Below are 17,563 nucleotides of genomic sequence, written 5' to 3'. Positions count from 1 at the left end.
GGAAATCGGAGTACCCGGAGGAATCCCACATGTCCAGCTTGGTGACCACTAACCAAACTCACATGTGCCCAGGCCGGGAATCAAACCTGGGTCTCCTAGGTGAGAAGCGAGTGCGCTAACCACAGCGCTAACCGTACAACACTAACTTGGAGTATATTCATCCTATTCATTAACTTACAACATTTAAATGTTCCAAGGTGCATGGTAAACAGTTAACCGCTATGATATAAAAATTATACTAACAAGTTGCCAGAAATATTTGGACAATTGAATGAAATATGCATGGACTGAAATGACAGCTGATTTGTCATTGGATGCATATGAGGCAGGTCATCTACTGGTCATACCTAATCTTCATGTCAAGTTTGATGACCATAGGTCCGGGAATTGTTGAGTTATCACTCGGACAAGCTTTGGTCTTCCAACAGACCGACCGACATGTGCAAAGCAATTATATAACCCCTCTGCTTCGAAGGGGGGCATAATTAAACTAGATGTTCACTGAAAACTGATACTTCAACTCATGCATTTAGTGACATATAAATTTCTACTGTCTACTATATAAGAAAATAAAATATGGACAATCAGAAAACCTTTTTTCAGCTTACAGTCACACTGACCTTGACCTTTGACCCACTGACCTCAAAATCAATAGGGTTCATCTGCTGGTCATGACCAATAAGCCTACCTAGTATGAGGTCCCTGGGTCAAAGCGTTCTCAAGTTATTGATCGGAAACCGTTTTTCATGTTAAGGTCACACTGACCTTGACCTTTGACCTCAAAATCAATAGGGTTCATCTGCTGGTCATGACCAATACACCTACCAAGTATGAGGTTCCTGGGTCAAAGCGTTCTCAAGTTATTGATCGGAAACCGTTTTTCATGTAAAGGTCACACTGACCTTGACCTTTGACCCACTGACCTCAAAATCAATAGGGTTCATCTGCTGGTCATGACCAATAAGCCTACCTAGTATGAGGTCCCTGGGTCAAAGCGTTCTCAAGTTATTGATCGGAAACCGTTTTTCATGTTAAGGTCACACTGACCTTGACCTTTGACCCACTGACCTCAAAATCAATAGGGTTCATCTGCTGGTCATGACCAATACACCTACCAAGTATGAGGTTCCTGGGTCAAAGCGTTCTCAAGTTATTGATCGGAAACCGTTTTTCATGTAAAGGTCACACTGACCTTGACCTTTGACCCACTGACCTCAAAATCAATAGGGTTCATCTGCTGGTGATGACCAATACACATACCAAGTATGAGGTCCCTCGGTCAAAGCGTTCTCAAGTTATTGATCGGAAACCATTTGGTATTCCGACCGACCGACCGACCGACAGACAGACAGACCGACCGACCGACCGACCGACATGTGCAAAACAATATACCCCACTTTTTTCAAAAGGGGGCATAAAAATGTTCTTTTAATAGCACAAATAAACACATTTTGAAAATATCTGTTAATTTCACCATGTATTGACTCGAATATTACACATTTGTCTTGTAATCTGTTGGTCAAATTACAATTAACAATCATATTACAAAGTCAAATCAAAACTACCAGAATCCATGAAACGAATTCCCGTAGATTTCCTTTACCTGTACTGGATTGGTAGTGGGCTCAAATTCGTACTCGCTGACTGAACGGCTCTTGGGTAATGGAGCTGCCCCACTGTCAATCTGTTCCAGTAGAAGACAGGAGCGGTACCAGAGGTTGTGGGTACGGCCTAGGTACTGTAAATAGAGAAGAGGATGAAAATTTTGACTTAAGGCAAAATCTTTTGCTGGGGACCAAACTGATCTGTTACAGCTCAGGGCAGAAGTGGTACCAGAAGTTGTGTGTGCAGCCTAGGTATTGTAAAGAGAACATAGAGGATGGCTATGTTTAAGGCTAAATCTTGCATTTGGAGATATATAAATATGTTAAACTTTGCATAACTTGAATGTACTTGGTCTGATGGGCACTGGGGGCACACAGGCAGCCAGACTCTCCACAAATGTGTGTACAGAACTGGGGAGGCAGTGTAAACAAACCTTGAGTAAACTTTGCTTTTTTTAGGAGCTGGGTCACACACATGGCCAGGCTCTCCACATGTGAAAGTACGACACTGGGGTGAGAGTGTAAACTAACCTTGAGTATACTTGGCCTGATGGGCACTTGGGGTACACAGACAGCTAGACTCTCCACAAATGTGTGTACAGCACTGGGGTGGCAGTCTTTCTGAACAACATGACTTCCACTACACATGAACGGAACCAGCTCCGCACTCAACATCTGAAATATGGGACAATATCCAGGTAATATATAGTATTAGGAGTCATATTTTTTTACCAGTAAATGTATAAACACATCCTCCATTAACTCTGCCAACACAATACCAAAAACATATTTGCAAAACTGAACTGTGAGAGGCATTATATTACCGGTAATAATAATATAAAAAGTACATGATTTCAGATTATGCTTTAGGGCTATTCCATTTTCAGTACATCCCACCCAAGGAAAGTAAAATTCAATATGGATGATTCCTGTTTATTATGTCAAATAAAGTTCTAAAGCGGGAACAGTTCAATCTGCAAGTGCTTTATTTTTAATTTGAATAGCTGTAATCAAGATTTTAAACATTTTTTAATTGAATACAGAGACTGGTAATACACTGCGCTGAAGAAGCTACATTCATTTGCAATTCAGCGCCTTAGTACAGGACAGCCATATCCACTTTCATATCAGTTCCATTTGTCATTAAAATGTACTAGAAACTACCCATACCTGTTGCTGTCTGTCTGAGAGAACCTTCCAGATACGGGGAAACAAAGCAAGCCAGGAAATGTGGCTCAGGTCTGTTGAGCTGTGACATAGCTGGCTTAATGCACCCAGGTATTGGAATGTCTGAAAAATTGGGGAAACACATCTATATATATATGGTAAAATAAGGCCAGCTAGGAAATGTGTCTAAGGTCTGTCTGTGACATAGCTGGCTTTATGCATTCAGGTCTTGGAAGATCTGAAAAATTGGGGAAACAAGTATACATGAGACTTTCATTCATTACTGACTTCCCTCCTTCAACTGCTGGTGCATGCATAATGCGGAGAGAGCACTAGACTCACTGGGATGTCAAAAACCCATCTGTTATTGTGTGCAGTCCATAAAGCCTCCAATTAAGACAAGGGGTGTCTTTCAAGAAGGCTGATTTTTCATTTTTTTAAATGCAGATGTGTCAAACCATCTTGACTTCATTATTTGACACTATTTAGGTATGTTGGATTACTTACTAATGGAGCTGGGAGTCATTTCTCCTTTTTTTTAACAAAATTTATCTTTAAGTAACACAGATGATGTGATTGTGTCAAGATGGGGTTTGCAAAACTTTCTTGGGCGACTCATTCAGCGCCGCCCCCCACCCCTAATAACATACCTTGACCTTCCTACAGGTCTCCAGGAACTTGGCCTGCCTCTGTAACAATGTGGTGAGGTTCTGCTTGGGGTCTGTCACCTCTTTCTTGGGCGACTCTTACTGCCCCCCCCATCCCTAATAACATACCTTGACCTCCCTACAGGTCTCCAGGAACTTGGCTTGCCTCTGTAACAATGTGGTGAGGTTCTGCTTGGGGTCTGTCACCTCTTTCTTTGGCGACTCTTTCTGCCCGGCCTCATCTCCGGCAACACCTAGCTCAATGTCGATCTCCTCCTGGGAATTCAAAATATAAACATAACTTTTATCAGCCTATCCTACTTTACAGCTGTATTTGTATCGAGGCTTGTCAAAATGATTACACCTTTGAATGCCTTCATACATACTCATTTTTCTGCTAGCCTGGAACTTGTATCATTTTTTGAGGCCATTCCCCATTAAAGCTGCATTCTCAGTTGGGCCTTTCTTTACTTTTTTTGTCTCAGAATAAACTCATTTTGACAACAGTACTTTCAATTCAGTCATATAAGATAACTCCCAATAGAACATCTCAACTGCCGAAAATTTCATTTTTTGTATGTGAACAAGCCAATAGATTTTTCCACTGGATACATGGCACATAATGGGACAGCAAACTTTACAAAGAAATACCAAGACTTTGTCTAGTAAATGAAAATGCACTTACATCTTCCTTGTTAGAGTCCAGTGCCTCCACGTCCATTGGTTCCTCCTTCATCTTCATGATGTTGGCAAACTGTGCGCGGTCGCTGGAGTCTGCCAGACTAACGATACTACTGGCCGAGGGTAGCAGGTTCATGGTGGAGGCACTCTGGATTGTGTGTCCATTTACTGCCACTGACACCAGTAACTGTGGAAGAAGAATATATGTTATACATTAACGCAAAAGCTTTTTACTGGAGTAGGCCAGACTGACGGTACTACTGGCCAAGGGTAGCAGGTTCATGGTTGAGGCACTGTGGATTGTGTGTGAATTCACTGCCACGGACATCAGTAACTGTGTGTAGAAGAGTTACTTTTTCTACATTATTCCATAGTTTTACGAAAAAAACTTTAGGTTAATAATTTCCACTACTTTAAAATGCTTTATAAGGCAAATTTCAGATTTCAACCATTTTTGAAAGACTTAGCATCCCTAACACAATAATGATATATGAACTAAATAAGTAAATTTACATGACAAATTATTGAACTTTTGAAAATATCTACTAATGAAATCCCCAAAAAGAGCATAAGCGAAGCACTTGCTTAATTAACGTAATTCAAAACAATAACCAACAGGCCATTCAGTAAGTGTGTAATGACAAATGAATGTGATCCTTGCCATTAATAGGGGTATATTTAAAACCAAATCTAGGCAGTAACAGTTTTTCCATACCTCAATACACTGCTTGATCCAGAAGTGGCTCCCCATGGCTTCCCAATTCTGAGAACAAGTGATATACAGGAGGCGATCAAACACACGCCGAGGGATACTGCTGTTGAACACCTGAAAGTAAACATATGGAGAGTTACAGTACTGGTGTCAATTAAGAGAGGCCAAAGCTTGAAAAGTATCAAATTTAAGTCCTGGGTACTGGATGGCAGGTAAAAACCACGTCTTTACTCGCTTCATATATTTCTGAATTTAAAGGTCATGGAAGAGGCACAATAAAAGTGTAGCAGAGACATGGCTACTCTTTCTGTGTACTTAAAACTTGCATTATCAGAAGTGTAACAGAATTTACAATAAAACTTCTGAACAAATTTATCTAATAATTTGTCATAAATGTTCTTGAGTATGTAAGTCTTCATTTCTCAAAATATTAACTTTGATTTTAGTCCAGAAATACATCAGTTAGAAAAAAAAAATGCTGCCTTTGTCTGCTACAACGCTGGATGATAGACAGGAAGTCTATTGGCTGAGGGCTAACAACAGTTAAAATTGAAAAAATAATCAGATTCAACTTGAAATCTCAACCCACCTCAACAAATTTCTGTCGTATCTGGGGCTGCTGACAGCGGAGACCTGCCAGGAAGGCTTGCTCAAGTTTGGAAGTCAATTCTGTTCCACTCAGAGCCTCATCCCTGTAATACAATTGATCATCACTCCAACAGACAAACACAAGACATTGTATAACACTTAACAAATAAAACATATGTTGCCGAAAATGACTCTGATGCCAGTAATCTAATCAGTATACAAGTATGTGATGACAGACATAATTAAACATCGCAGTCCAAAGCCCCCAGGGTCCATTTGCACTCAAGATAATTTTCTTGAGAAATAGATAAAGCAGAATGTAAACTGCCTATGATGTGTCTCCTGTCTCATATCTCATTGTATAATGACATAGATCTGGATATATTTGTTGATCAAGAAATTTGTACAATTTCACTAGTAAAGATCGAAAATTGTTGTAACAGCAGTTGGGCATCCTGTGGTTTGTATTATATTTACACATAGTACCTAGACTTACCTGTAAATGTATATAACAAGTTCCAGAAACTGAGCATTGAGTTCCGCATCATCTGAAAACCTCTTCTCAATGTGAACCATCAACTTGACCAGTAGAATGGCCTTCTCTCGGATTGTGGGCGACTGGTTTAGGGCTATTGTTCCCTGTAAGCAAATAAAAGAAAGGGAAAATCAGACTGATGATGGCAACTATTTTTCATTTTTGTCCGAATGGAGCTTTTTCACATATTTACCTTAAACATAAATAGGAAGACTTTCAAGCTTAAAACCTATCCATTTTCAAATGTGTAAAAACCTATAAACTTTTAAATGTGTTAATGACACTTTTTAATGTTTATTTACATTTTCCACAAAATTCAAATTTCAGGGTTTATATTTGAATTATTGAATACTGAGCTTTTTGCTATGGTTTCCATTGTATTATTGACTAGTTAAAACCTGACAAATACCTTCATGTTTTAAAACTTCTCAAACAAATGGTTACCTTGGTTTTGACCCAGTCTTCCACCATCTTGGTGATGGCCTTCATAACTTTACTGTCCGGAGTTTTCTCAATCAGGCCAACAAGGATCTGCCCAATAAATGACTTGCGCATCTCTATCGACATGACAACCACGCGATTCTTCACAAGGTCCAGGCTGATAATCAGTAGCTCACTTGCAACTGGGAATTAATTTAAACTTTATTTATATTACAACTATTGTGAGGTGATTTATATTTTTAGTTATGATTAGAGAGAGTGTAGTCTTGCGTTGTGGGGGAAACCAGAGTAATTGGGAAAAACCCACCTGCTTGGTGATCACAAGTAAAACTCACAACAGCTCAGGTCTGGAATTGCATCCAAGATGCCTTGGTGTGAACCAAGTGCACTTAACACTACAGTAATGTGGAAATAAGGATCAATTGTAGGTACTGCAGTCGATCAGTGTAAGAAATTATGTGGGCAGTGTAGTCAGGACTTCACCATTATCCATGCAATTACCAAATGTTTTTATAAACATATGCACTGCAATTCTGAAATTGTTCACATTTATATTTTTTACACTGATTATTTACCAATTCTATTAAGTGAAGCCTACTAAACCGTTGAAGAATAACACATCCAAGACATTTGATCATTATTAAAAATCAGCTGCTTCAACATTGTTTTTTTTTATATTAGAAGTACCCAGAATATGTTGCGTTTATCGGAATATGAAGGTAATTAAAAATGTTCATATGAGGAAGTGCATAAGAAGTGTCAATTTTAGAATATGATCTGCATACATATTTAAAGGCAAATAGGAACAGGTTTTTTTATATAAAATTTACTAAATACACAAAATAAACATCCCCTTGGAAAACTATTTTTTAACATTAAAAAATGAAAACCTTGTGCATTTATATTTTGTACCAAATTTTTTAAAATACCATATAATATATCCTATTTAAGAACTGACCAATGAGATCTCTATAGTTCCAAATTTACCCGGGCTAGCCTCCGTGGTTGAAGATGGCTGAAGGTGTTCTCTTGCCATCTTTGTGAGAACTTTCATGAATGTTGTGATCAGTCGATCTATGTAGCACTGGTTGTGAATACATGCTGCCTTCAGTATCATGAGTGTGCTAAACAGCTGATTGGTCGACCCATTTGTGGCCCTGAAGTTTGGATATTTGGATTTTGAAAATACTCTTAAGTGTCTTAAAATTTACAGACAGTTTTTAGGATCATAGTTCAGTTAAAGCTATTCTTCATCAACTTGAGGTTTTTGTAACAGATTTCCATTGGATGATCTTTCACAAAACACCCATCCACAAATTGTTCATAGAATCTAGTGTTCTGAAAAGGTCTCACAAACTTAGTGTTTAATTTACATTCAACATGTATTAATATTGACAAGTTGCCCAAGTGCTGGGATGCCTTGCACACAAGCGTAAAGTCTTTATTCAATGATCTGCTTAATGGTTTACTGTGTTCAACAATGATTAAGATTCAACTAGCTTTTTTAACCTACGAGGTTTACGAGACTTTTTTAAGATATACATGTGTGCTGAAGAAATGACCACTCACTTGTCATAGTTGGTCAGTCCCTCATAGACAACCTTGCTGACACATGCGTACAGACACTCCAACTCCTCATACTTTGATGCGACATTTGAATTGAGTGGCTCGGTCGGGAAAAAGCTCATAAGACGGGAAAGAAGACTATGAACGCCTCGGATCACCTTCATGTTAGGGCAGTTCATACAAGCCGCTATCCCGCGCTGTAGTGGCTTGAAACTGGAGAGGATTTGATCCTTTTTCTGTAAGAGAGTATCAGATAATTAAAAGAATGACTCGAGGGGTGAAAGCGAAAGGGTTCTATCTGCTTCTTTATTTTATGTCAGTTAGAACCTTTTCGCATTCACCCCTCGGACTAGTATTATCACATTCATCAGTAGAGGGTAGTAAGTCAATAGTTGTACAAGTGGTAGAACCAAGACTATCTTGGTTTATACTAATTTATTTTAGCTTGATTGTGCAAAAAGCTTATAGCTGAAAAAAGTCACTGTCAAGTCTGATCCCTGGGCAAGAACCAATACTGTGTCTTTTTTGAGAGGTCATAAAATACCCCAGACAAAACAATAGTATACCTGTGGACTTGTATTCAAGTATTCAATAAAAACTTTTGATAAACAAAGTAGGTAACTATTGAGGAAGGCTGAAATTGATTTCAGCAACATATCAGTGATTATCCTCCCCCTAATATACAACATACATTACACCTACTACTTACCAGGATAGTGAGCAGAAAACACAGCAGCTCCAGTGCTGTACAGATGTTGTTGAAATTGGGCTGCTGGCTCTCTACGGTATTCAGCAGCTTGTCGAACCAGGTGAGTTTCAGCTCTGTGTTTGGCCATACATCGGGGCGTAGAGCTGTCTTGAGCAGGGAGACGCAGCGACGGGATAGGACCTCGCCTGGTGATCCTGCTACTTCACTGACCTAATGAGAGAGAGATTTAATTCCTCTATAACATACAAATAAACACAGACAAATTATAACAAACATGGCCAGTCTTCAGGGCATAGAGCGGTCTTGAGTCGGGAGATGCAGCAGCAGGATAAGCCTAAATCTGCTACCTCATTGAACTTGAGAAATTTAAGAGCTATTTAAGATTATTCTGAGTTATAACTACATTCCTTCAAAACAATACCCTTTTCTTTGCTTGATCCTCTAAAAAAGAACTTCAAAACCACCAACATACCTGGCAAGCAATCCTTAGCAAGAAGTTCACCACAGCATCACAGTACTGTTTCTCAATGGGCTTAGTTCCCTCTGCGGGCTTGATCTGAGGATCTGGGCTTCCCACTGCAGAGCCTGAAGAGTAGCGGGCCTTCTTTGCATCTTGCTGGGGCTCCACGGAGCCTGCTCTCTTTACTGGTCCAGCTGGGAGGACTTCACTCGTAGACTGGGTAACACATGTATATAGTCATTCAATTTTGCAAATAAAACCAAATATCAGAAATCAAGAACAGTATTTAGTAAATTTAAAAAAGAGAGCTTTAAATGGGACATAACTAGCATCACATTAACATGACGTCACCTTAGTGCAAGAACTCAATATCTGCTTCTATATTTATATGCAGTTATTGAGTTATTGCACTAAGGTGACGATGAGTAATGTAATTTGATCATTCCTGAACTCCGATTAAAACAATTGTATGGTTTTACCTCATAAATGAAATATATGCATGATAGTTTCTTGCGTACAAAACCTAAACCAAGCTTCCATGGCACCATCTATGCTAACAATTATGCAAGGGTGACTGTTATAAGCCTCGTAACTCCTTAATGTCATCTTAAAACAACTATCTACCCTGTTACCAAGTCTAAGTTACCTCTCTTGAAAAGTTCAATACCTCTTCCCAGATTATTTTTCCAATCAGTTAATCCCCCCTCCCCTGTTACCTCTCCACTGGGCTCCTGATCCTCCTTGATCCTCTGTACCTCCCATTTGATGATCACCTCCGCCAGGTCAACAGCAAGCTTACGGTGCTCTATGGTGGCCTAAGAAACGACAATGTTTGAAGTATGGATACAATTATCACAGATTATTGAGATTATAATGATAAGAGATTGGTACACATCAGGAAATCTTACTTCAACCTTGAGATAAATGTTTGGACATGTCTCTACTACTTTCTTTTTTCACAGCACAAAAACCTCAAACTGCAACTTAAAAATAGTATTTTTTGTTCGTTTCTGACAAAGTTGAGCAAAATGTAAGAAAAAACAAATCAATCTGACTCAAACACATGTACCTTTTCACAATTTACATTATCACTAAACTTTCAAAGTATATTTCTTAGCTTTGAACCTATAAAAGGCTTACTAAGATCATCCCTGTGTATAACTTACATTCTGAGTAAATCCAAGCCTCTGTAATGAGCTGACCATGTGTTGTATAAGGTGGTGTCTGACCGGGTAATAGACCTTGAAATGTCGCACCACCAACTGAAGAATGTGTACAAGCTGGGCAACAGAGTGGCCATCTTCCACTATTATCTTTTTTGTCCAGTGTGTCAGCATGCCCTGTACAGTGGAGTGTAACCATGGTTATGATAAACATGTAAATATTGTGCTTCTATTTGTTTAGGTAATGTCTTGAGATATTTTATCAGGAGTCAAAACTCAAAAACTGAGATGTTGAATAAAAATTAAAGCAAACACTGTATTAAAAAAGCTGAGTAAAATCTAGCTAGATACATACCAGTACAAGGACATTATATTCCTCTATAAGCATTTGGAGACAAAATATATAGCCCCATATTTCATTCAACTCATACTTTATATCTAATCTAACGAATGAATATGTAACAAGCTATCTGTACGTACATTTCCATCTTCCATCCGGCCAGGCATTGCTGGAGTGAGAATTTCTAGAGCTTGACGCACAACCGCCCTAGCTTCTACTGCATGGGCTTTCAGTAAACTGTGGAACACCTGTGGGATAGGTAATTTATGGACTATCACAAACGTAAACACTATCCATATATGACAACATATCAAATGATGCATGGCTGAGCTTTGAATCTTCCGGGTCTTAAATTGCCAAAAATATACTTACTGTCAAAATATAAACAAACAGTCTATATATATTTTAATATTAGTTGGCTAAAAATTGACTTACTGTCAAGATATAAACATGTCTTTTTTTAATGATAAGTCATACTACAAAACACAAGCCACCAACCTGTAGAACTATTCTCTTGTGAATAGCAAACTTGGCAATGATGTGTGACAGTAAAAGGTGGCCGTGGTATTTGGTTGCCGGGTCGATACAATTCTTCATCAGCAGACACGGCCAGGCAAACGTCATCAGGCGACGTAGCTTGTTACCTTGCTTTCTGTAAAATAGAAAATGAGTGACATAAGTGGGCTGCCTGCCCCTGATAAACAACAAGTGTTCTAAATAGTACACTGGCCATGTGATTAAACAGGCCATGATTGTACAGATATTTTCCAGAGAAAGACATGCAAAATTTAATTTAATAATACAGTTAAATTAAGTAGGATTTATGATAACAATTTGTATAACATCATGATGGCCAAAAAAACAAAAGCACCTTAAGTAGATGTCAAAGCTTGCCTGTTGTGAGTCTAAAGAGGGGTATAACTCAACAAATAATATTGCCCAAGTTATGGGCCTTCTGAATTGTGTCTGGTAACATGTTTACGAGTTTCACTTGATATTTTGAGCAACATGATGTAAGATGTTAGATGTCTGGAGTTAATGCAAATGCTAGTCTTTGCAAGATGAAAACACTTTCTATTTGGGAAAAACCTTTTCATACAAGTTTGAAATGGCTAATACCTTAATCACATGATAAGCATGCAAGTTCACCTGACAAGCATGTACCTGAAGAAAACTTGAGTAACTAAACTCTGTACTTGAATAATACAATAAGCACAAAAAGCATGACGACTCACTTGTTAGCGGCATCATGTACATGTGGAGCAGCCTGCTCTACCAACAGAGAGGAAAACTGGAGTAACAAAATCCGGACAGCGTCAGAGTTGCCAAAGGGGTTCTCTGGATCAATCACCTGAAACCAGCAGTACACAATTACATGTATGTATTTACATGTTGTTTATGCAAGTATTGACTGCTTGTTTTGATGATTTTATTTCATGATTTTCCACGCCAGTTTAGAAGCCCTGTAACAAAAAAGATCAATAACATAATTGGTGCTATGACTAGGCATATTTTCCAAATATGGCCCTAAAGAATTACCTTAGTGATGAAGAAAAAGACAATGGTATTAGGGCACCCAATGAGCCGTTACCTGTCAATACTCTTATACAACTGTTCGAAACATGGCAGTAACACATTCTCCCCCAATCTCTACCCTGCAATACATACCTTGTTGATGAAGACGGACACAATGTTATCAGGGCTATCTTGGTCAGGCTGGGCCGGTCCCCCAATAAGTCGGTCTCCATCTGTACCCTCAAACGACTGCTGGAAACAGGGCAGTAGCACATACTGGATAATCTGAAAATAAGAAATTGTCTCATGTTATTTATTTTCATATAACAACTAAAACTCGAAACAGGAGAATGGGTGGTCATTAAGTTTACATTTGGAGACAAACGCCCATCAAGTGGCCACCAATAATCATCATTTTTTCCATTCAAAACAGACAAGTTAAAATCAAGACACTGCTAACCTTCGCCTTTAGCATCTGAGGCCAGGTTTGGTCGTGGAAAATCTCTACAAACTTGAAGAAGGCCTTCCTCTTCCAATCCACTGTGTACAACTGAAACAAAGGGAGATAACAGTGTGTAGGACTGAAACAAAGAGAGATAACAATATGTGGGACTGAAACAAAGGGAGGTAACAGTGTGTAGGACTAAAACAAAGGGAGATAATAATGTGTAGGACTGAAACAATAGGAGATAACAATATTATGACTGAAACAAAGGGAGATAACAATGTGTAGGACAGAAACAAAGGGAGATAACATAACATATATGGTTATATGAGATAAAGGACGGTTATTTCTGTCAATCAAAATTAGCAAACTTTTATTTGTTCCTTTTTTTGTCACCAAAGCAGTATCCTGGACTGAATAAATTGTAAGTGAAGAATGATATTGACTACTGGGCTTGTCCCTGTAGTTTTCAGTGCATCATTATGTTTTTACAAAATTAAGGGAAAGTTACTCACGGCAGCAACAGTATTGTCCAAGAAATCTTTCACAAACTGGTACTGGGGCACATGACGAGTTGTAAAACATCGCAACAGGTGAAACAATAGCTCTATCTCATTGGTATTGTGCCTGAAATGTATAAATTGTGTGATCTATTTTAAGGATAATCACGATAATAAAAATGGTGTATACAATCAAGTGTTATGCATATTGAAATAAGAATGTATGTGTTTTGCTTAAGATTTTTAAAAAATTCAGACCAGTCATGGGACTTGTTGTAAAATCAAAATCTTCCAGTGAAAAAGTCCAAGTCAGTTTTTCTTAAATAAAATCTATGCTGCATTTTATTGACAAAAAGGTGACCAAATACTGACTTGAAGTAATTGAGGAGACATTTCACCACCATGGCAGGGACCTTCCAGTGGCTGTAATCTGGGATGTCTGCCACCTGGAACATACATGATTAGTTTACAAAAACTTCTGGTAGCTAGATTGTGGCTTAAGTTCATAGCTTATACAATCTCAATCATTCTCGAATAACGTTTCCTTAACAGAAACCAACATTTTTGTCCGTTTTCAGGCCATGAGAAAGTTCCCTTGCGGGGCTCAAACCCAAACCTACAACCTCATGGGTGGGAGACAAACATCTTCATCATTAGACTTCACCCACCCTCATCAAATGATTACATTTCTTGTGACAGTATGAACGTTACTTGATTGTGCAGATTTCTCATACGGTGTGAACATGTTTATGCATTTTTGTATTTGTTCAGACCAGATGTACAATGAATTATAGAGTTTTCTTGACCTCATTTTTTTGGCCATTTCTGTTAATTAATCTCACAGAATACTAGACCTTTACCGTAAATGACTGGGTATAAGACGATAGGGGGTATTAGACGCAGGGAAAAAAATGTGTGAAAAGTACGAGGAAAAAACTTTTAATCTATGTTTTTGGTTAAAAGACGCATAGAAAAAATGTCAAAATCGTCCGGCATTTTCTACCACCATGTTTGTTGACAGTGACAAAAAATTTTTTTTCGTGAAAATGGCGATGGTTATCTTTAAAACCATACAACCATACTGTCGAGAATGAAAAGTTATGTTATGCAAAAAATATTTTGACAGTGCCCAACTTTGCTTTTTTATATGTAAGTTTGATTATTGTTTAATTCAATTTATTATTCAAAATAATATTGAATACCGTAATTCACAAGAGTTCGGACACCATAAATTAATTATTTTTACCACTTATTAATTTATCCGTAGTAATCAATGGTCATAAACTTATTTATTACGCCTATAAGTGTAAATCCTTCATCAAGTTAATTAAAACACCATTTTATACATGCACTGAACTGAATAAACACATTCTATCGGCTTCAGATCAAAGAGTCACACTGTGTGACGTCACAAAACTTACAGTTATACCCACAAGGATCTCGTGGAGAGCATGGACATTGCTATGCAGGATTAATGTATAACTGTACGATTATTGCTTCATATAGTCTATAAGTGTGGTACAAGTTTGAAAGCTTATTGGCAGATCGTTTTACAAACATGCCATGTTGATGTTTTCTTAATCCCTTGATTGCCCTTGTTGTTTGTTTAATCCTCAAATAAATATATCACACTTCCTTTTCAACAGGCAATAAATCGTTTAGGATGGGTAGTAACTAATTAAATTGTCACAGTGGTGTATACGGTTAGGTAATCTAGCCATGCATTGTAAAGATAAAAATCAATAATCTTCGTCTGTGAAACTTGGTAACTATGAAAGTTATGATTGATGTCCTTTGGGTGTCCGAAAATTAGTTACGCAAAATAAATTATTTTGGGAAATAATTATGGGTGTCCAAATATTTAGAGTGTCCGACCTCTTAGGTGAATTACGGTAACTTTAATCGAAAAATATTTTTGTTGAAATTATAAATGTCTTACGATATACCGTATCCCGATCTTCAACTGCCGTTTTAACCCGTATATACTCGATCAATATGACGTGAGTAACATCCCTTTCTACATAAATCTAAACAAACTCTCGGCTTGAAATTGACCTCAGAAAAAAAGTTCAAAAAATTGTTACTGGGTATTATACGCAGGCATTTTTTTGCATCAAAATCTGAGGAAAAAAAGTGCGTCTAATACCCAGTCATTTACGGTAATCATTACATATATCAGACAGCCATAACCTTTTTATACATTTATCAAACTCAAAAATAACATGTAACATATTAGGTCATTTGAATCTAAACTGCAGGCTGCACAAAACAGTAAAACAAAGTCTAGTTCGTCTCCATGGCACAATACTTACCGCTTTATCAGCCTGGAACTCATCCGTTACCCACAGCTTCTTCAAACACATCATCTACAAGAAATAAAGTAAGTACATGCATGTATGTAGGGGTTTAAGCTTATGAGTCAAAGTTGAAAAAAACAAAAAACAACAACACTGGCTTCATTAAATCATGAAGACTAAATACTCCGAATATGCAAATAAGTAATTTTGTAAGAATAATAAATGTAAAATAAAATGATTTTGTGTCACTAGCTCTGAATGACCTCAAAACAAAATTTATCTTCTACTGCAAAAGACGATTATAAGACCAGCTTATCATAATTTTCTCTTCTACAATTTTTGACTAACTGAAAACACTCAGCAAGGATCATGAGAAAGAAACTAGACTTTTGTGAATCCGAATGCCAACACATCCATCATTTTGACAATTCACTTTCAGGGGTCATGACTCTGACTGGTAATCAAAATCAATTAAGATATTAATAATATGCCAATAAGCAATTGCTGCAAAGTTTTCAAAAGATTCGAGAAGAAATGTTCAAGTGAGACAGCAGACACAAAGGTGTTATCACAATATGTAATGACACAGACGCTGATGACATGGTCCCTATGTCTTCTGCCATACTGCTATGCAGGTGGCATAAAAACTTGCATGAAAGATTTCTTACCAGTTGGGGTTGGTTTGAAAGCCATTCCTCTTCAAAGCGGACAAGCGTATGGGTCAGCAGTATAGCCTGGTACACAAGTAGGTCTGATGGTGCTGGTGGTGACACCTGCTGCTGCTGTAGCTGACCTAGCTGTTGTGGTTGCTGAAGGTATTTAATAACCACAGTTGTATTATTATTTTTTTAATACATTTAAATATAGAAAGTCAAAGCAAAGTAGGTAGGGATAAAGGGGCTTCATGATTTTTACATCAGATAATATACACTCACTCAGTTGGTGTACACAATGTACACATAAATGAAAAATCTCATTAAATTTTCAAAATGCCAACTTCACTCGACAATTGTTATGATGCTAAAAGAAATTCCATCTACCTTCTTAGGGCTACTCGAGTAAAACATATAACCCATGGGGGGAGGCAGTTATTTAAATAGTATATAGATGGGTGTATTTTTTCACAAATTTGGACCCCAGAAGGGTAAATTTGCTTCTGAAGGGGGATGGTATATTTTAATGTGCCCCCCCCCCCCCCCCCCCCCCCGGGAGTTATATGTTAAAATGGAATAGCCCTTACTAAATACTTTCATTTTTAATCAGTAAAACAGTTATCAACATTCACTTGCTTGTCTATTCCAACATTTCATATCAGCCTATTTTGGGGACACTTACCTGGGTAGCAGAAGACAACATGGCTACAAGCTTCATGACATTTGTTTTCATCACATCTCGGAATGACTGGCCTTCCTTCAGTGTCAGCAGGTACTAAATATGAAATGACTCATTTTATGATAGAAAGTACCGGTAGGCAGCTATCCTCCCGGGTTATCATTAAAATTATTGCCTGCATACTGTAGATCATATGGATTTGGAATAAATTATTTCAGTATTGTTTTTTCCCTGAGTATTAAACAGTGTTCAGATTTTTTTTCCATTTTTGTTTAAACATATTTCTCTTGCTTATTATATATCCTAGCATATTATCTGCATAAAAATTAGTAGCTTGTTTGAATTGTCAGTTTTAAAACAATTATATGTGCAGGATAGCCCAAGTAGGGCCAAATTAAATGGTCTTATTAATCCTGCTAAACATAAACTAGCTTGCTTTCTTTTTGCATGTTTGCACTATCTCTTCCAATGCCTGTATAATAATTATATTGAAAAATTCATCCTTCCATAAACTTTCTAATTGTCCACATCCCTGGTTCTGTGCAAATGGGGGCCATCGATATCTTTCCAAGAGGTCACCACCTGGGCTCATGTCATTGAGCGGCAGGCCAAAGTATTGGGACATGCACATCTATACAACACTAACCACAAAGTATCGCAGATACTGCATATCCCGAATGTTGGTGTCGTTCATCATAAACTCCACTGTCTGTACCGGGTATCGGACAAGGAACTTCCTCAGTGGCTCACTGAATGGACTTCCAGGCTGGAAAATAAACAATCAAGCTAGACAAAATCAGAAACAATAAGGAAACAAATAGGTAGGCATTGTTCATTACAGACTGGATAATGAGGAATGTC

The 17,563-nt window shown here is 37.8% G+C and overlaps 1 protein-coding gene across 2 annotated transcripts in view; it reads right to left on the bottom strand.

Moving 5' to 3' along the window:
- Window positions 1–17,563, bottom strand: part of LOC128230763 (transformation/transcription domain-associated protein-like) — a 69,482-nt gene that overhangs the window by 24,725 nt on the left and 27,194 nt on the right. For both annotated transcript variants that reach the window (XM_052943207.1, XM_052943214.1), the window contains exons 37-62: window positions 17,349–17,468; window positions 16,706–16,798; window positions 16,039–16,179; window positions 15,386–15,439; window positions 13,446–13,519; window positions 13,089–13,200; window positions 12,589–12,678; window positions 12,282–12,413; window positions 11,849–11,964; window positions 11,112–11,265; window positions 10,754–10,861; window positions 10,277–10,450; window positions 9,827–9,925; window positions 9,123–9,326; window positions 8,651–8,860; window positions 7,945–8,177; window positions 7,363–7,532; window positions 6,379–6,557; window positions 5,896–6,038; window positions 5,401–5,503; window positions 4,815–4,925; window positions 4,104–4,286; window positions 3,548–3,694; window positions 2,775–2,894; window positions 2,136–2,279; window positions 1,604–1,738 (exon numbers count right to left, since the gene is read on the bottom strand). In XM_052943207.1, coding sequence (XP_052799167.1) covers window positions 1,604–1,738; window positions 2,136–2,279; window positions 2,775–2,894; window positions 3,548–3,694; window positions 4,104–4,286; window positions 4,815–4,925; window positions 5,401–5,503; window positions 5,896–6,038; window positions 6,379–6,557; window positions 7,363–7,532; window positions 7,945–8,177; window positions 8,651–8,860; window positions 9,123–9,326; window positions 9,827–9,925; window positions 10,277–10,450; window positions 10,754–10,861; window positions 11,112–11,265; window positions 11,849–11,964; window positions 12,282–12,413; window positions 12,589–12,678; window positions 13,089–13,200; window positions 13,446–13,519; window positions 15,386–15,439; window positions 16,039–16,179; window positions 16,706–16,798; window positions 17,349–17,468 — 3,549 coding nt within the window. The remainder of the gene's footprint in view (window positions 1–1,603; window positions 1,739–2,135; window positions 2,280–2,774; window positions 2,895–3,547; window positions 3,695–4,103; window positions 4,287–4,814; window positions 4,926–5,400; window positions 5,504–5,895; window positions 6,039–6,378; window positions 6,558–7,362; window positions 7,533–7,944; window positions 8,178–8,650; window positions 8,861–9,122; window positions 9,327–9,826; window positions 9,926–10,276; window positions 10,451–10,753; window positions 10,862–11,111; window positions 11,266–11,848; window positions 11,965–12,281; window positions 12,414–12,588; window positions 12,679–13,088; window positions 13,201–13,445; window positions 13,520–15,385; window positions 15,440–16,038; window positions 16,180–16,705; window positions 16,799–17,348; window positions 17,469–17,563) is intronic.

The sequence above is a fragment of the Mya arenaria genome, chromosome 1 (assembly GCF_026914265.1).
Source record: "Mya arenaria isolate MELC-2E11 chromosome 1, ASM2691426v1".
NCBI lineage: Eukaryota > Metazoa > Mollusca > Bivalvia > Myida > Myidae > Mya > Mya arenaria.
The sequence above is the reverse complement of the archived record's forward strand: the minus strand, read 5'-3'. Positions and strand labels throughout refer to the sequence as shown.